Source organism: Rhinopithecus roxellana, chromosome 3 (genome assembly GCF_007565055.1).
Source record: "Rhinopithecus roxellana isolate Shanxi Qingling chromosome 3, ASM756505v1, whole genome shotgun sequence".
Classification (NCBI taxonomy): domain Eukaryota; kingdom Metazoa; phylum Chordata; class Mammalia; order Primates; family Cercopithecidae; genus Rhinopithecus; species Rhinopithecus roxellana.
Window position 1 is genome coordinate 48,140,317 of NC_044551.1, and position 20,130 is coordinate 48,160,446.

A 20,130-nucleotide genomic window follows, 5' to 3' on the forward strand; every position below is an offset into this window, starting at 1 on the left:
AATGTGCAGGCTTGGTGAATAGGGTATAATCTGTCATGTTCCAGAGAATAGAAGCAACTCTGGGGCCTGAAGAAGGCCTCTTCTCTTTGTGTACCATCTCAACAGCATCTGTGCTCCTCCCCGCCCCCTAGGTACTAACCCCAGCTGCCTGTGGGCACAGACAGGCCCATCTGCTCAGGAACACGGTGCTTGATTGACACAGACGGATAACCTGAGGATGGACTTCCTGGGTCTTCTAAATATTTAATAGTCTGTGCCTCCCTGACATCTATGTTCAGGGATAGAGGTGTATTTGTTAGAAATACAAACACAGTGATTAAACAAACATAAAAATTAAACATAAGGAATCAACTCCAATAATAAGAAATTCTAGCAGTTTTCTTTTAAAGTTTAGTTTTTAAAAAAGCTGTAGCATAACGAGTGTCTTACACAGGAAGGCATAGATGAGGGGAGAGGCAGGATCCTCATCTTGATTATCTCCCACTTGCCAAGAACAGGGTTCCAGTGTGTTGCACACATAAGTATGTGTATGTAATATTAATAAATAGTAACATAGTTCATAAGTTATAAATACATGATACCTTTATTCTTGTTCTGTTTAATTTCTTTTCCCCAGTTTCTAAATTTGTGACTTTATTCAGTTAAGAATAGCAAGACTGGGGTTACTTTATGTCAGTTTAGACAGTATGGAAGACTTTTACTGAGATGCATGCTTCATGTCTTTTCTTTTTAATGCGTGGGAGAGCTTTTGTTGCAAAACAATTAACACCCGTAACTACCAGTTGGTATACCAGGTAACAAATCCTTTCAAAAACAAAGTATATTAGATCTAGTTACTGCATGGCTTGGAGATACGCAGTTTTGGAAACAGTACAGATTAGATTGATACCCTCAGAAATAAAAATATTTCCTAGTAAAAACATAATATAATGTGTTTGGCACCCAAGGGGTTTGTGTCCTCTTGCACAATATGAGTATGTATTTATTTTTTATTTGTCCATGTACATACAAGTCCAAGCTTTGTTTCTGATTTAAAAAAAAAAAGTTTGTAGGCATAGTTCTTCTTTGGTAAATGAATTAGATGAGAAAGGTTTTCTTAAATACGTGAGAACACATTTTTAGATTCAGCAGTGTTTAAGAATGAAACAAATATTGTCCCTAATTTTATTATGTAGCCTCACTGATGACTTTTTTCCCATTAAAAAAAGGTAAGAGTTATCATAAGAAAATTCTGATGAGTTAGTTTAAGGATAGAACATTTCTAGCCCTTCTTCCCAGAGTTTGCCATTTAGTAATTTTTTTTTTTTTTCTTTTTTGCTCTTCCAGGAAAAAAAAAAAAAAAACACCCAAATATCCCTTTTTCACAAAAGGGAATTTAGATTGTTTTGTTGGTCTTTTCCACATCAGCACATGCAGATACCTTTCTGTCTGAGCATTTGCATGGTATATGTCCGGTGGCTGGGGCTGACTTAAATAGTCCACCTGCTCCTGAGCATTTAAGTTGTTTTCAGCTTTTTGCAGATAGGTTTAAAAACTATTTTTTTTTTAATGAAATGATAAGTGGGTGGTTTTTTAAACCATTTTTTTTTCTTTCTTCACTATGAAAAATTACATATATATTATAGAAAATGGGAAAAACATAAATAATAAAAATTGTCTATAACCTTACCAACCAGATATAAGAACCAGCAACATTCTGGTGTATTTGGCCATGTCTTCTATCTGTGTGTGTATGTGTCAAGGTCCTACTGTCACAGTTCTGAACTTTGCTGTTTCTATCTTGTTTTCTTGTTTCTTTAGACATTTTTGGAGTGTAATTGTAAATAGCCGTATAATATTATACTGTAACTTTGACTATTTTATGATTTTAGTGAAATTTAATTTCCATTTCTTATTTTAGCTGGACCTCCATATACTTTGTATTTTGGTATTAAATTCTATGCTGAAGATCCATGTAAACTCAAAGAAGAAATAACCAGGTATAGTATTGACTTTGTTTCTGAACAGATACATGCATTGCATATACAAAAAGCTTTATTTAAAACATACTAAAATTGGGCTAAACATTTGGATGTGTGTCTCCCTGCATTTTGTAATGCATCTCTTGTGAGGGTAAAATTTAAACTAGCATTGCATGAAGTTGATCGGTGTCTGACGATAGATGTATTTGAAAATGGCATGAACCTGGGTGACGTGATGATATATTTTACATCTGCTGTGATGAAATATTTCTGTGTCATTATTGTTAAGCATGCATTCAGCCTTTGTATTCATATGGAAGTCATTTGAACTGCCTAAAGGAAGGATATTTTGATGCTCGGTTTGTACTTCTAAATATACATTTGCACAGCCAGTTATTTCTTTTTAATTGGTTGTAGCTTAAATATTAGTTTTCCAGGTGTTTCATTTATCTCTATAGGAAACGAGAAGATAATTGCTTTTAGTATTAAGAATGGAAACCAATGTTTTAATGCATTACTTCACCTTTGTCACCAAATATTTGATATTAGTAAGACAGAATTTCCTATCGATATTGATTAGGTTGTCAAAATAGTACATGTCAACAACTGAAAGGGCTTATGAAGAACAGACCAGTTATATTTTAACTTATTCCACTGATGACCTAGCTGCATGTGGTAGCAAAAACAAAAGCATATTCCCTAACTTAACACTAAGTGGTCAGTTTTCCCAGTGAACCCATATTGGGGCGCAAATAAAGCCTCATACCTCCTTTGAAAAAGTTGAAATCATGTCTTTCATAGCCTATGGTTTTGTTTCTATTCCATGCTTTCATCTGTCTCAGACTTTCTTTTGTCTTTATTCTGGACTGCACACAGAAGAATGAGAAGAGGGTAGGCTAATTGGACCTTTTTCATCCCACTTTCAAGTGCCATATTTAGGCCTCATTTTTACTTTGTTTTATTTTATCCCTCAACTTAAGATGTAATCTATTTGAACTGTAATGATTGATTGATGAAAATATTATATTTCATAACCTGTATTTAATTTTTTAAGAGACAGGGTCTTGCTGTATCACGCAGGCTAGAGTGTAGCAGTGTAATCATAGCTCACTGTGACCTCAAACTCCTGTGGTCACAGAATCCTCCCGCCTCAGCCTCAGGAGTAGCTGGGACTATAGGTGTGTGCCCCTACACCTAGCTAATACTTTTTATTTTTTTGTCTTGTTATGTTGACCAGGCTGATCTTGAACTCCTGGCTTCTAGCAATCCTCCTGCCTTGGCCTCCCAAAGTGCTGGGATTACCAGTATGAGTCACTGTGCCAGCCCAAACTTCATTTTTAGAACCAAGCAGATGTCTGCATTCACGTTGTTCATTATCACATTGTTAGTGAGCACTTTGAAAAGCAGACATGGCAGTTTAAGCTTTTGCAGAGCACATCTTTCTGGGGAAAGGGCCATTAGGATGGAGAGGAAGTGTTGAGGAGAGGGATGGTATTTTCATTAGAATTTCAGAGGGAAATTGAATTCAAGTGCTATAAAAAAATACACTTATATCTGTAACTCATTAGGGAATTGCAAGGGCACAACATTTTTTAAAAAATAAAATGAAAGTCCTTCATAGTCAGGTTGTGAGTAATCTCTGCCTGTGCCTAAGTGTCAGTTGTAAAACTGGAGATGTACCTGTTTCAAGGTTTTCTTAAGCATTAAATAGAATACTGTATATAAAGCTCTTATGATTGTCCATGTCTCATACTATGTTTGAAGAATGTTAATACTTATTTCATTCTATCCTTTTTCTAGATGTATGGTGGAATTACATCTTAAATAGGGGTTAGGTTCCAAAAATACTTGAGTTAATTTTAAGAAGGGATAAAAAAGATCATTGTTTTATAATGCATTACTTCACCTCTGTTCACCACACACATGAACAGAAATTTCCCAACAGAATCTACAGATGGATCATAAACAGAATACATGGATTTTTTTGTATAATTTACAACCCACAATATTTTCAGTACAACCAGTTGTATTGAAAGTTTTAGACCAGCTTGTGTAGTTAAGAGCACAATGACATAGCTGGCTTACAATTAGTGTCCATGATTTGTTGCCTAAAACATATGGTTGAATTTAGGTAAGTTAAATGTGCATTTAATACATTGATATATACATATTATTCATTTGATTATTGATTTACATGAATATATTACCATTAATGGACCTGAAAAAGAGGAGTCACATGAGATAATTTTGGCAAAAGCAAGAACTGAAACCAAAAAGCAAAATCTCCAGATACATGCTATTTAAGGAAGAACATACTTCTGCCAGCATTTTCAAGTTGAGTGTTTATCTTAATTTAGTTCTTTGGAAAATTGTGCTAGCCTACTCTGCATTGGCTGTTAGATTGTAATTTTTTGATATGAATTATCATGCTATCATAAACATGCTTATACATAATCTTTTGTGTGTATTTTTTTGACATGTTACTATTTCATACATATTGTATTGCCTCTTTCACCATCTAACCCAGCCTTTTTTTTTTTTTTTTTTTTTTTGAGACGGAGTTTTACTCGTCGGCCAGGCTGGAGTTCAGTGGTGTGATCTCAGCTCACTGCAACCTCTACCTCCTGGGTTCAAGCGATTCTCCTGCCTCAGCCTCCCGAGTAGCGGAATTACAGGTGCCCACCACCACGCCCAGCTAATATTTTGTATTTTTAGTGGAAACAGTGTTTTACCATGTTGGGCAGGCTGATCTCAAACTCCTGACCTCAGGTGATCCGCCCACCTCGGCCTCCCAAAATGCTGTAACCCAGTCTTTTTACTGCTGCATTGTATTCCATAATTAACTGTATGTTTTGGCCATTCAGGTTGTTTCCTTTTTTAAAAAAATTAGGGCTGGGCGCAGTGGCTCACGCTTGTAATCCCAGAGCTTTAGGAGGCCAAGGTGGGCGGATCATGAGGTCAGGAGTTCGAGACCAGCCTGACCAACACAGTGAAACCCTGTCTCTACTAAAAAAATACAAAAATTAGCTGGGCGTGGTGGCGGACTCCTGTACTTCCAGCTACTCCTGCTCGGAAGGCTGAGGCAGGAGAATTGAACCAGGGAGGTGGAGGTTGCAGTGAGCCGAGATCGTGGCGCTGCACTCCAGCCTAGGTGACAGAGCTAGACTCTGTCTCAAAAAGAAAAAAAGAAAAAAAAGAAAAAAAAATACAGATAATGCTACAGGGAACTTCTCAGGTATATACATGGTCATGCTATTAATATATGCAGTATTTCAGAAGGACACTGATGTAGTAAAAAAGATCTGGAATGAATGTGATAGAAAAATAAAGTTTCAGATTATGAAAAATGTAAGTTAATAGAATCATCAACTTGGAGTCCCACTTGTGTTCTAAGATGTTTTCTGAAGTAAATGAAATTGAGGGGACTTTGAGGTCATATATTCTGTACTCCACCCTTGTAGAACATTTCTGATACATCAACCAGCTTCTTATTAAGCACTTTTAGGTAGGAACCTACTTTGAAAAGCACTAAGAAATTCAATAAGAAATAATTCCCTGATGGTCTATACAGAATAAATCTGATCTCTCTTTTCTTTATTAGTACTATAAATAATGTGTGTCCTCAGGAGGTCTGTTAAACTGATTTTCAGTTCTAATTCAAAACGTGACATCCTGTCCTTCATAGCTCTGTATCCTCCACAGATTTGATAAGTATAATACATATATTGGTTAGAAAGACAGGCTTGGGAGTCAGAAAGGCTGAGGTCTGCATCCTTGCTTTGTCATTCACTAGTTCTGTAATCCTGAGAAGATTGCATAGCCTTTTGTAAAGTCTCAGTTTTTTCATCCGTGCAATGGCATTATAGTATTTCTTCAAAAAGATGCTTGGAGGAATATGTAAGAGTGTACTTGCAAAGTACTTACCCTAATGCAAAGATGTAAGTGTTCAATAATGATAAAGGTAGCTGACATGGAAATAATGATTATTGTTTTATGTTTTCAAATTATTGATTAAAACATTAGGAAAAGACCAGCTTGGAGCCATGAGATAGGTCTTTTTGTATGTTTAAGTCAATCCAGTAATCAGACCCTTCTTATTGTAGGTGTTGATTTAACTATGAATCATTTTACTATCCCCTCTAGCCTGCATTTCTTGAAATTGTATGTCAAGACAGAATGCACTTACACTTCATTCTGTAACTATCTGGAGTACCATGTTCCAGTGTGCTGAGTAAAAGGAGATTCAGTGGTGACCAGGGCAAGATCAGGTTTCAGCCTGCCTGAAGTGAAAATCTGTCAGTTGTCTTGCTGACAGCCCTATCTGAAATGCCATTGGAATTTCCCTGAACTTTTAAGGATCTTAAAACTCTTTCTAAAAAAAGAAAATAATGTTACTTCCAAATGACTCATTCATAATACTTTTTAGAGTCTCAAAACAGTTGTTTGATTTTTTTTCTTAGTTTTTTAAATAATATTTCACAGCATTTTGTTGAGGATTAACATTAAGTTCTTGTCTTCTTTTTGCAACCCAGAATCTTCCCTTGGTGAAGGTGGGTTTTTTTTTTTTTTTTTTTTTTTGAGACGGAGTCTCGCTCTGTTGCCCGGGCTGGAATGCAGTGACCAGATCTCAGCTCACCGCAAGCTCCGCGTCCCGCGTTTATGCCATTCTCCTGCCTCAGCCTCCCGAGTAGCTGGGACTACAGGCGCCCGCCACCTCGCCCGGCTAGTTTTTTGTATTTTTTTTAGTAGAGACGGGGTTTCACCGTGTTAGCCAGGATGGTCTCGATCTCCTGACCTCGTGATCCACCCGTCTCGGCCTCCCAAAGTGAGGTGGGTTTTTTTTTATTTAGCTTCTTCACTTCCTGTGTGACCTTCAGTCCTGTGCTTACTTCCTGAGTCCCTGTCTCCTCCTTTCACTGAAGGTAATGGTCCTCATCTACCTCAGAGTTGAGGGTTACATTTTCTTATGGAAGTGAAAGGACTTTGTGAGCTTTAAAGGACTATCTAAATGTAAGGTGATGTTACTGCTATTTGTTTCCATATTTTCATCATTGGTTTTCAACTTTAGAGGTGAAAGAGTTATGATTTTTCTCTACTGTTTTTCTGCTAAGTCCTGTGTGCCATTTTTCTGCATTATATAATATCATGTTATGATTTAAATGTTTCCCTTTGACTCTCACATTTAAATTTTATCAAGACTGGTTAGATAAAATGCTGTGTTCCTGCTCTTTGTGGGATGAAGGTAACGATCACGCCCCTTATTACCTCTGTATAGGTTGGTACTCTCCTCTAGATTCTCCTGTTTCACATTCACCTATCACCTGAAATCAAACTCCTCCCTGTCCCTACCTCCTTCAGTTTTCTCAGCAGGGTCTCACATCGTTAGAAGGTGCACTGTAGGATTCTTTGGTATGAGCATTTGTGACTGTTTTTGGCCAGGAATGTCACAGGAGCCTTCTGTTTTGAGCTTCTGTCTCTCTGCCCCTTCTTTAAGAAAATCCTTGTCTGTTCTTCTTGCCTCTAATTGTTAAATTGTTAATGGATCTCAACGACTTGTACATCCTTGGTATCAGTTTAGCTATTTTCAACACACATTAGATAAATAGAAAACTGTGAGGCCAACATTTCAGGCCTGTCTGTTGTGTTGTACTGGTGGTGGTGGCGTGTTAAGTACAGATAGAGTGGAAGATAGAACACTCCTCCCCACCTAGAAATCAAAGTCTCAGGGGCAGTGCATATACATCGGTTTGTTAGTTTACAAAAGGAGGTAACCAGAAACTGCTTCATGAAGCCTCTGCTGTATACCGCAATGTATTCTGGAAACTTCCTTGTTAAGTAGATATTTTTAGTTAGCATTTTCCCCCCAGTATGGTACAGTATAACTAGAGTCACAGTATAATTTATTGTCCAAACTTTGACACTTTAGAGAATGATGAAGTGAGTTATTAATAATTATATATTCATAATAGGCATAAATTAGTACTCTCCTAGGCAAACTGGCACATAGGTTCACCCTAATTAAAGCCAGAGATAAACAAGGACTCAAGCATTCATTCATAGCTTTAATCAGAATGACATAGAAGGAAAGACTCAGCAACTCTAACTTGCTCTAATTTAAATAAAATGCTAAATTTACTATAAGCCCCATAAAATAAACAAAATAAGCAATATATAGTTAACTTAAAATAGGCCCTGAGACACTATAAAATGTTTAGCATATGAAAATATGATTTTGCTTTATCACAAATTTGCCTCATGACTCTAGTAAGATGCTAGATACAATAAAAATCAAGTTTTAAATTAAAAATAGTTTGCTTTCAATTTTTGATGTGTTTTTTTTTAATGCAGGGAGTTAAAGATCTGTGATATCTTTAAAGGGCAGGCTAACTAGGGAAGTTTGAATAGATGTTTTTTTCTTTATGAATTTCTCAGAGACAGCAAATAATGTTGCCAGTTTTTAGAATTTTCTCTCTGTTTATCCATGTAGCCAACTTGCAAATCAACAAGTATTTATTAAACAGCTCCTATGTGCTGAGCCCTAGATACTAGGAATGCAGTTGCCAATGTGATGTGGCTCCTGTTTCTTTGTATCTGTTTGTCTGTGTTTTAGCTCTTTGTTTTCTACTATATATTTTTAATCTCTCTGTTCCTCTGTTCCTCTCCTTTTGTCTTTGAAGCAGATGTCTATCATTTCTGTATTTGGCAAAAGATTTGATGGTCTAGTCAGATGTTAAAGTCTTTTTTTTTTTTTTTTAGAGAAGGTCTTACTCTGTTGCCCAGTCTGGAGTGCAGTGGTGCAGTTACGGCTCACTGCAACCTCAGCCTTCTGGGCTCAGACGATCCTTCTGCCTCAGCCTCCCAAGTAGCTGTGACTGCATGCATATACCCCCAAGCCTGGCTAATTTATTTTTTGTAGAGATGGGGGTCTCACTATATTGCCTACGCTGTCTCAAACTCCTGGCCTCAAGCAGTCCTCTTTCCACAGCCTCCCAAAGTACTGGGATTACAGGTGGGAACCACCATGCACAGTCTCAAAGTCTTAATAGAGAAAGAGACACTTGCATCTCTGACCCCTTTCTTTAAAAAATACACTTCAGGAAAAGAAATTTGAAGATGCCAATAGAGAAGGAGGAGGGTGTAGTAAAGTGCAAGTTTCCAGCAGCAAGCAGTGATAATTCTCACAGTTGTCTCTTTTGTTGATAAGGTTTTTTGTTTGTTTGTTTGTTTTGAGACAGAGTCTTGCTCTGTCACCCAGGCTGGGGTCCAGTGGCGCAATCTCAGTTCATGGCAACCTCCACCTCCTGGGTTAAAGTGATTTCTCCTGCCTCAACGTCCCAAGTAGCTGGGACTACAGACATGCGCCACCATTCCTAACTTTTGTATTTTTGGTAGAGAAAGGGTTTCACCATGTTGGCCTGGCTGGTCTTGAACTCCTGATCTCAGGTGATCCGCTTGCCTCAACCTCTCAAAGTACTGGCATTACAGGTGTGAGCCACCACGCCCACCCTTGTTTATAAGGTTTTGTATTTAAGTTCTCCTAATTTTACTTGACTCTACTTTTCTCTTCTCCAAGAGGAGCACAGATGATCATTATCAAGTGGATTTAATAGCTCAGATGAACATTCAGGGAATTGAAAATAGTTAAATAGGGTTGGGAAAAGGTATGCAAATTATGGAACAGGGTGGTCACTGATCAGTGGCAAGAAGTGGCCCAAGAATTAAGCAGAAGTAAGAAGTCAGTCTTACAAGCTATCTTAAGGAGCTTGAACTTTATCCTAAAGGCAAAGGGAAGTCTTTTGAGGGTTTTTTTTTTTTTTTTCAATGGAAAGAGTGACATGATCCTGTTTTCATCTTAAGAACCTACTTACCTCTTGGGAGGTTTGGAAGGAAAGTAAGTATGAGTGATGGCAGAACAGTTAGGAGGAGGTTTTAGAAATTTAGGAGAGAGTGACCTGGTCTAGGGGATCGAGAGGAGTATAGATTTCAGAAACAGCATATTTGGTGATTGAATGTGGGTGCCAGGGATGATTACACATTGTTCCCCAGTTTATTTTACTTGGACAGCTGAAGGTGGGGGTGCCACTTACTGAAATGGGCAGTGGGACATTGAGCAAATTTTCTCTGAAACATATGGTTGCAATCAAAGTTGATACCGATCTTTTTGAAATAATCAATGTAGCATCTAATAGCTAACACAAATGTAACATTTCCTCACTAAGGGCTTTGGTTGTGAGCATTTGGAGAAGAGATATTTATCATAACTGATTATTATAGTTCATTTCCTTTGTTTTTTTCTACCCTTTCCAATGACATCGAGTCACCTTATGAAACAGAAGTCACAGGCCGGGCGCGGTGGCTCAAACCTGTAATCCCAGCACTTTGGGAGGCCGAGACGGGTGGATCACGAGGTCAGGAGATCGAGACCATCCTGGCTAACACGGTGAAACCCCGTCTCTACTAAAAAATACAAAAAACTAGCCGGGCGATGTGGCGGGCGCCTGTGGTCCCAGCTACTCGGGAGGCTGAGGCAGGAGAATGGCGTAAACCCGGGAGGCGGAGCTTGCAGTGAGCTGAGATCCGGCCACTGCACTCCAGCCTGGGCGGCAGAGCGAGACTCCGTCTCAAAAAAAAAAAAAAAAAAAAAGAAAGAAACAGAAGTCACAAAAGGACAGGCTGAAGTGTGTGAGAGTGTGTGTGCGTGTGTGTAAGTGCTAGCATCCAAGGATGATGTGGATGGTTAATTATGTTGGTTCATAAACCTCTGGCCCCTCTCAGTCCACTGGCAGAATAGCTGAATAAGAAAACAGAACTAATCAAAGTTACATATCATCCTGATTGAGAGAGTTCTAGGGTCAGATTGCTTGGGTTCTAGCTCTAACTCTGCTGCCTAATTCGTTGTGAGGTCCTGGACAAGTTATTTCCCCTCTGAGTCTATCAGTTTTCTCATCTGCACAATGGAGAAAATAATAGTACTGACTTCATTTTTAAAGTCTTAACCTAAGTTATTATACATAAATTAATTAGGATGAGTTATCATATAGTGTTAAGAACAGTGCATGGCATTGCTGTTATAACAGGTTTTCTTTTGGCAACTTGGAATGAGCAGATAATAGGCAGAGTGTTATGTAATATAGGTTGGGTCTTTGTGATTTATTCCTCCCAGTAAGAGCATGTTGTGGTGGCAGTGGCAGTGATAAATAATAGCTTAAAAGAGCTTGGAGTTATCCTTTGCATTCACCTTGTGAGGTGAATGCTATCAACTGTTCCAGTTTTGCAGGTGGGGAGGCTGGCTGTTGGAGAGGTTAAGCAGCAGCCCAAGGCTACAGAGGTAGTGAATGCCGGGGCTGGGAAGTAAGCCAAGCAGTTGAACTTGAAAGCCGCACTTTTTAGCCACAACCCTGTATTGCCTCTGTAAGGTATGTTTGAGTAGTTCCTGTTCACTCAACAGCCCCCTCACACAAGAGTGGGGGGTGGCTTTATTTTAATTGAAGGTGATTGGTTGTTAACCTTGATTATCAGGGTCTAAAACATCAGGTTTGAGTAGGGTCTAAAATATCAAGTTTGAGTAGTGTAAGAGATCGTTAATCTCTCTTTTTGTTTCTCTTTTAGATATCAGTTTTTCTTGCAGGTGAAACAAGATGTCCTTCAGGGCCGCCTGCCCTGCCCCGTCAAAACTGCCGCTCAGCTGGGAGCGTATGCCATCCAGTGTAGGTGCCACTTAAACATATTTGCCTCAGAAATGTCTGGAGAAAGTATTTGCAATTTTTTTTTTTTTTTTTTTTTTTTGTACTTTAAGTTCTAGGGTACATGTGCACAATGTGCAGGTTTGTTACATATGTATACTTGTGCCATGTTGGTGTGCTGCACCCATCAACTCGTCAGCACCCATCAATTCATCATTTATATCATGTATAACTCCCCAATGCAATCCCTCCCCCCTCCCCCCTCCCCATGATAGGCCCCCAGTGTGTGATGTTCCCCTTCCCGAGTCCAAGTGATCTCATTGTTCAGTTCCCACCTATGAGTGAGAACATGCGGTGTTTGGTTTTCTGTTCCTGTGATAGTTTGCTAAGAATGATGGTTTCCAGCTCATCCATGTCCCTACAAAGGACGCAAACTCATCCTTTTTTATGGCTGCATAGTATTCCATGGTGTATATGTGCCACATTTTCTTAATCCAGTCTGTCACAGATGGACATTTGGGTTGATTCCAAGTCTTTGCTATTGTGAATAGTGCCGCAATAAACATACGTGTGCATGTGTCTTTGTAGTGGAATAATTTATAATCCTTTGGGTATATACCCAGTAGTGGGATGGCTGGGTCATATGGTACATCTAGTTCTAGATCCTTGAGGAATTGCCATACTGTTTTCCATAATGGTTAAACTAGTTTACAATCCCACCAACAGTGTAAAAGTGTTCCTATTTCTCCACATCCTCTCCAACACCTGTTGTTTCCTGATTTTTTAATGATTGCCATTCTAACTGGTGTGAGATGGTATCTCATTGTGGTTTTGATTTGCATTTCTCTGATGGCGAGTGATGATGAGCATTTTTTCATGTGTCTGTTGGCTGTATGAATGTCTTCTTTTGAGAAATGTCTGTTCATATCCTTTCCCCACTTTTTGATGGGGTTGTTTGTTTTTTTCTTGTAAATTTGTTTGAGTTCTTTGTAGATTCTGGATATTAGCCCTTTGTCAGATGAGTAGATTGCAAAAATTTTCTCCCATTCTGTAGGTTGCCTGTTCACTCTGATGGTAGTTTCTTTTGCTGTGCAGAAGCTCTTTAGTTTAATTAGATCCCATTTGTCAATTTTGGCTTTTGCTGCCGTTGCTTTTGGTGTTTTAGACATGAAGTTCTTGCCCATGCCTATATCGTGAATGGTACTACCTAGATTTTCTTCTAGGGTTTTTATGGTATTAGGTCTAACATTTAAGTCTCTAATCCACCTTGAATTAATCTTCGTATAAGGAGTAAGGAAAGGATCCAGTTTCAGCTTTCCACTTATGGCTAGCCAGTTTTCCCAGCACCATTTCTTAAATAGGGAATCCTTTCCCCATTTCTTGTTTCTCTCAGGTTTGTCAAAGATCAGATGGCTGTAGATGTGTGGTATTATTTCCGAGGACTCTGTTCTGTTCCATTGGTCTATATCTCTGTTTTGGTACCAGTACCATGCTGTTTTGGTTACTGTAGCCTTGTAGTATAGTTTGAAGTCAGGTAGCGTGACGCCTCCAGCTTTGTCCTTTTGACTTAGGATTGTCTTGGCAATGCGGGCTCTTTTTTGGTTCCATATGAACTTTAAAGCAGTTTTTTCCAATTCTGTGAAGAAACTCATTGGTAGCTTGATGGGGATGGCATTGAATCTATAAATTACCTTGGGCAGTATGGCCATTTTCACGATATTGATTCTTCCTATCCATGAGCATGGTATGTTCTTCCATTTGTTTGTGTCCTCTTTTATTTCACTGAGCAGTGGTTTGTAGTTCTCCTTGAAGAGGTCCTTTACATCCCTTGTAAGTTGGATTCCTAGGTATTTTATTCTCTTTGAAGCAATTGTGAATGGAAGTTCATTCCTGAATTGGCTCTCTGCTTGTCTGTTACTGGTGTATAAGAATGCTTGTGATTTTTGCACATTAATTTTGTATCCTGAGACTGCTGAAGTTGCTTATCAGCTTAAGGAGATTTTGGGCTGAGACAATGGGGTTTTCTAAATATACAATCATGTCATCTGCAAACAGGGACAATTTGACTTCTTCTTTTCCTAACTGGATACCCTTGATTTCTTTCTCTTGCCTGATTGCCCTAGCCAGAACTTCCAAGACTATGTTGAATAGGAGTGGTGAGAGAGGGCATCCCTGTCTTGTGCCAGTTTTCAAAGGGAATTTTTCCAGTTTTTGCCCATTCAGTATGATATTAGCTGTGGGTTTGTCATAAATAGCTCTTATTATTTTGAGGTACGTTCCATCAATACCGAATTTATTGAGCATTTTTAGCATGAAGGGCTGTTGAATTTTGTCAAAAGCCTTTTCTGCGTCTATTGAGATAATCATGTGGTTCTTGTCTTTGGTTCTGTTTATATGCTGGATTATGTTTATTGATTTGCGAATGTTGAACCAGCCTTGCATTCCAGGGATGAAGCCCACTTGATCATGCTGGATAAGCTTTTTGATGTGCTGCTGAATCCGGTTTGCCAGTATTTTCTTGAGAATTTTTGCATCGATGTTCATCAGGGATATTGGTCTAAAATTCTCTTTTTTTGATGTGTCTCTGCCAGGCTTTGGTATCAGGATGATGTTGGCCTCATCAAATGAGTTAGGGAGGATTCCCTCTTTTTCTATTGATTGGAATAGTTTCAGAAGGAATGGTACCAGCTCCTCCTTGTACCTCTGGTAGAATTCAGCTGTGAATCCATCTGGTCCTGGACTTTTTTTGGTGGGTAGGCTATTAATTGTTGCCTCAATTTCAGAGCCTGCTATTGGTCTATTCAGGGATTCAACTTCTTCCTGGTTTAGCCTTGGGAGAGTGTAAGTGTCCAGGAAATTATCCATTTCTTCTAGATTTTCTAGTTGATTTGCGTAGAGGTGTTTATAGTATTCTCTGATGGTAGTTTGTATTTCTGTGGGGTCGGTAGTGATATCCCCTTTATCATTTTTTATTGCGTCTATTTGATTCCTCTCTCTTTTCTTATTAGTCTTGCTAGCGGTCTGTCAATTTTGTTGATCTTTTCAAAAAACCAACTCCTGGATTCATTGATTTTTTGGAGGGTTTTTTGTGTCTCTATCTCCTTCAGTTCTGCTCTGATCTTAGTTATTTCTTGCCTTCTGCTAGCTTTTGAATGTGTTTGCTCTTGCCTCTCTAGTTCTTTTAATTGTGATGTTAGGGTGTCAATTTTAGATCTTTCCTGCTTTCCCTTGTAGGCATTTAGTGCTATAAATTTCCCTCTACACACTGCTTTAAATGTGTCCCAGAGATTCTGGTATGTTGTATCTTTGTTCTCATTGGTTTCAAAAACATCTTTATTTCTGCTTTCATTTCGTTATGTACCCAGTAGTCATTCAGGAGCAGGTTGTTCAGTTTCCATGTAGTTGAGCGGTTTTGATTGAGTTTCTTAGTCCTGAGTTCTAGTTTGATTGCACTGTGGTCTGAGAGACAGTTTGTTATAATTTCTGTTCTTTTCCATTTGCTGAGGAGTGCTTTACTTCCAATTATGTGGTCAATTTTGGAATAAGTGCGATGTGGTGCTGAGAAGAATTCTGTTGATTTGGGGTGGAGAGTTCTGTAGATGTCTATTAGGTCCGCTTGGTGCAGAGATGAGTTCAATTCCTGGATATCCTTGTTAACTTTCTGTCTCGTTGATCTGTCTAATATTGACAATGGAGTGTTGAAGTCTCCCATTATTATTGTATGGGAGTCTAAGTCTCTTTGTAAGTCTCTAAGGACTTGCTTTATGAATCTTGGTGCTCCTGTATTGGGTGCATATATATTTAGGAGAGTTAGCTCTTCCTGTTGAATTGATCCCTTTACCATTATGTAATGGCCTTCTTTGTCTCTTTTGATCTTTGATGGTTTAAAGTCTGTTTTATCAGAGACTAGGATTGCAACCCCTGCTTTTTTGTGTTCTCCATTTGCTTGGTAGATCTTCCTCCATCCCTTTATTTTGAGCCTATGTATGTGTCAGCATGTGAGATGGGTCTCCTGAATACAGCAGACTGATGGGTCTTGACTCTTTATCCAGTTTGCCAGTCTGTGTCTTTTAATTGGAGCATTTAGTCCATTAACATTTAAGGTTAAAATGGTTATGTGTGAACTTGATCCTGCCATTATGATATTAAGTGGTTATTTTGCTCGTTAGTTGATGCAGTTTCTTCCTAGCCTCGATGGTCTTTACATTTTGGCATGTTTTTGCAATGGCTGGTACCGGTTGTTCCTTTCCATGTTTAGGGCTTCCTTCAGGGTCTCTTGTAAGGTAAACCTGGTGGTGACAAAATCTCTAAGCATTTGCTTATCTGTAAAGGATTTTATTTCTCCTTCACTGATGAAACTTAGTTTGGCTGGATATGAAATTCTGGGTTGAACATTCTTTTCTTTAAGAACGTTGAATATTGGCCCCCACTCTCTTCTGGCTTGTAGAGTTTCTGCCGAGAGATCTGCTGTTAGTCTGATGGGCTTCCCTTTGTGGGTAACCCGACCTTTCTCTCTGGCTGCCCTTAAGACTTTTTTCCTTCATTTCAACTTTGGTGACTCTGGCAATTATGTGTCTTGGAGTTGCTCTTCTGGAGGAGTATCTTTGTGGCGTTCTCTCTATTTCCTGAATTTGAATGTTGGCCTGCCCTACTAGGTTGGGGAAGTTCTCCTGGATGATATCCTGAAGAGTGTTTTCCAACTTGGTTCCATTTTCCCCCTCACTTTCAGGCACCCCAATCAGACGTAGATTTGGTCTTTTTACATAATCCCATACTTCTTGCAGGCTTTGTTCATTTCTTTTTCTTCTTTTTTCTTTTGGTTTCTCTTCTCACTTCATTTCATTCATTTGATCCTCAATCGCTGATACTCTTTCTTCCAGTTGATCGAGTCGGTTACTGAAGCTTGTGGATTTGTCACGTATTTCTCGTGTCATGGTTTTCATCTCTGTCATATCGTTTATGACCTTCTCTGCATTAATTAGTCTAGCTGTCAATTCTTCCACTCTTTTTTCAAGATTTTTAGTTTCTTTGCGCTGGGTACGTAATTTCTCCTTTAGCTCTGAGAAGTTTGATGGACTGAAGCCTTCTTCTCTCATCTCATCAAAGTCATTCTCTGACCAGCTTTGATCCGTTGCTGGCGATGAGCTGTGCTCCTTTGCAGTGGGAGATGCGCTCTTATTTCTTGAATTTCCAGCTTTTCTGCCCTGCTTCTTCCCCATCTTTGTGGTTTTATCTGCCTCTGGTCTTTGATGATGGTGACGTACTGATGGGGTTTTGTTATAGGTGTTCTTCCTGTTTGGTAGTTTTCCTTCTAATAGTCAGGACCCTCAGCTATAGGTCTGTTGGAGATTGCTTGAGGTCCACTCCAGACCCTGTTTGCCTGGGTATCAGCAGCAGAGGTTCCAGAAGATAGAATATTGCTGAACAGCGAGTGTACCTGTCTGATTCTTACTTTGGAAGCTTCCTCTCAGGGGTGTACTCCACCCTGTGAGGTGTGGGGTGTCAGACTGCCTCTAGTGGGGGATGTCTCCCAGTTAGGCTACTCAGGGGTCAGGGACCCACCTGAGCAGGTAGTCTGTCTCTTCTCAGATCTCAACCTCCATGTTGGGAGATCCACCGCTCTCCCCAGAGCTGTCAGACAGAGTTGTTCGCGTCTGCACAGGCCCCCGCTGCTTCCCCTGTTGGTCTTCAGCTGTGCCCTGTCCCCAGAGGTGGAGTCTACAGAGACAGGCAGGCTTCCTGGAGCTGCTGTGAGCTCCACCCAGTTCGAGCTTCCCAGTGGCTTTGTTTAACTACTTAAGCCTCAGCAATGGCGGGCACCCCTACCCCAGCCTCGCTGCTGCCTTGCGGATAGATGGCCGCAGACTGCTGTGTTAGCAATGAGGGAGGCTCCGTGGGCGTGGGACCCTCCCGGCCAGGTGTGGGATATATTCTCCTGGTGTGCCCGTTTGCTTAAAGCGCAGTATTGAGGTGAGAGTTACCCGATTTTCCAGGTGTTGTGTGTCTCAGTTCCCCTGGCTAGGAAAAGTGATTCCCTTCCCCCTTGCACTTCCCAGGTGAGGCGATGCCTCGCCCTGCTTCAGCTTTCACTGGTCAGGCTGCAGCAGCTGACCAGCACCGATTGTCCAGCACTCCCTAGTGAGTTGACCCCAGTACCTCAGTTGAAAATGCAGAAATCACCGGTCTTCTGTGTCGCCCGCGCTGGGAGTTGGAGACTGGAGCTGTTCCTATTCGGCCATCTTGCTCCGCCCCCAGTATTTGCATTTTTAAAAGCGAGTTTACATACTAAAACTCTTCTTAGAAATCCATGAGATTTTGCAAAAACAAAAAAAAATGAATTTATTTGGAATTCAAGTTTTGTTCAGTGTTTCTTCGGAAGAGGTAAAAATGGAGCCAAGTACAAATCCCTTATGGTAGGCTGTATGGAGGTTTAGTCACTGGAATAGCACTGATTCTTGATTAGGTAGAGGGTCTAACAATGTGTTCTATCTACATCTCATCTGAGTTCATTGATTCTTCTCCCCACACCCTCACCCAAGCTTCTATGTGTCAGAGATCCCATTGCTCCTGCACTGCTGTTGTGAAGAGTCTGTATGGCCAGGTGCCATCACTAGGTTCAGCGTGTGGCATGGGTGTTGAGCTCAGTGCTCTGCAGCTCTTCATGTTAATATGGTGGCTGTGTGGGGTGGCTCCAGGATGCATTGTCATTTTAGAGACTGAGGCTGAGACTACTTCCAGTAACAATTGGACACCTTCTAAGAATCAAGCTAGATGTGGGGAGAATAAGATAGCATGGTCCTTGCCCTTGTGACACTTGCAGACTAAAAATAATCTAGAAGAAATATGTGAGGAAAAATGTCATATAGATGAGCTGGGTTGGAGCTGCAAGGTAGATTAACATGGGGGAAGCATTTGTATAGGGGTAATATAGTGGGCTGTCTGCTATCATTTTGCTTCTTTGTGTAAATTGTAATGGGATATGTGCAGCATTGTATTGCATTCCCATGATCATTATTTCAGGCAAAGATGTATTGAATCACATGTACTATTTCTTGGTGTCATTATCTGAGAGGATATATTGAGGTCATGGGTGTTTTTCACTTCCAGCATTTCTAGTGTTTGTACTTGAAATGCTGTTTACAACATTTTACTTCACATACATTGTTAAGAGTAATTGAAGTAAAAACGATGATATAATTGTAGTCTTTGGGAATGCAGAAATATAGAACTTCTGTTTTTAAGTCCAGAATTTGTTGCTACCATCCATATATGCTCATCAGAGTTGTTTTAGTAAAATTATTTAGTTGTCTTATATGTGAATTTAAATAAGACATTTGAAAAAATGTTTAAGCATATTAAGAATATTTTATTTCTGTATTTTAAGGACTATTTTCCTGAAATGGAAAAAACTATGATATCTTTCTTTTTTAGCGGAGCTTGGAGATTATGACCCATATAAACATACTACAGGATATGTATCTGAGTACCGGTTTGTTCCTGACCAGAAGGAAGAACTTGAAGAAGCCGTAGAAAGGATTCATAAAACTCTAATGTAAGAATCATGACACTGTGTCTTACTGCATCATCCATCAGTCATCATCTTCTGATATTCATAAGAAAAGTTTCTAGAATGATAAATTTTTCACCTGTGCGTTTAATATTCTAATACTCCTCTTTGTATAGTTTAACTACTTTTAACTCTAAAATGCTCATTGAAAACTTCAGTAATTTAAAAAGTGTAAAGGAGAAAGTAATTTCAATATGTAAAGTTACCATGTTTTTGGTCAATGGCCTTTCAGACATCTCTTTCTGTGTACAATTTCCCATAGAGAAAATCTGTCGTACATAGGTTCATGTATTTATGATATTACATAGTGGAATCATTCTGTAAATACTAGATTTTGCAGTTTTTTTTTTTTTTTCAGTCACCAGGATCTTGTGAAATTAATCTTTCAACTATAAATATAATTTTTAATCACAACAATTTTTAACCATAAATGCATTAATATATTCTTCAATGTTTCCTCTGTCTGAAGTATCCCAGTTCTTCACAGTTATAAGCCAAGTCCTATTCAGGCCATAGCAATGAGTCTGGAAATAGTGATGATGCCAGTGTGGAACCTTTGAGGGTATTGTGTTAACACCACATGCATTTCTGGGAGTAGACACATTCCCCTAGTAGGATTTTCAATTCATGGCCTATAGCATTGAATTTATAATTTCATTATAGTTATTTTGGTTAAATTCTTTACACTAGTTAACATTGCTTTATTCCCTGTTATATAACACTCCCTCTTGAATATGCTTGGTTTCAGATCTATTATAGTTAAGGGGGAAAAAAATGGCTGGGCATGGTGGCTTACACCTGTAATCCCAGCACTTTGGGAGGCTGAGGCAGGTAGATCACCTCAGGTCAGGAGTTTGAGAACAGCCTGGCCAAAATGGTGAAACCCCATCTCTACTAAAAATACAAAAATTAGCTGGAT

General features: G+C 39.3%; 1 protein-coding gene across 2 annotated transcripts in view; it reads left to right on the top strand.

The window, feature by feature from the left end:
- The window catches only part of EPB41L4A (erythrocyte membrane protein band 4.1 like 4A), a 266,828-nt gene that overhangs the window by 144,539 nt on the left and 102,159 nt on the right, over positions 1-20,130 (top strand). For both annotated transcript variants that reach the window (XM_010360995.2, XM_010360996.2), the window contains 3 exons: positions 1,901-1,979; positions 11,571-11,668; positions 19,076-19,196. In XM_010360995.2, coding sequence (XP_010359297.1) covers positions 1,901-1,979; positions 11,571-11,668; positions 19,076-19,196 — 298 coding nt within the window. The remainder of the gene's footprint in view (positions 1-1,900; positions 1,980-11,570; positions 11,669-19,075; positions 19,197-20,130) is intronic.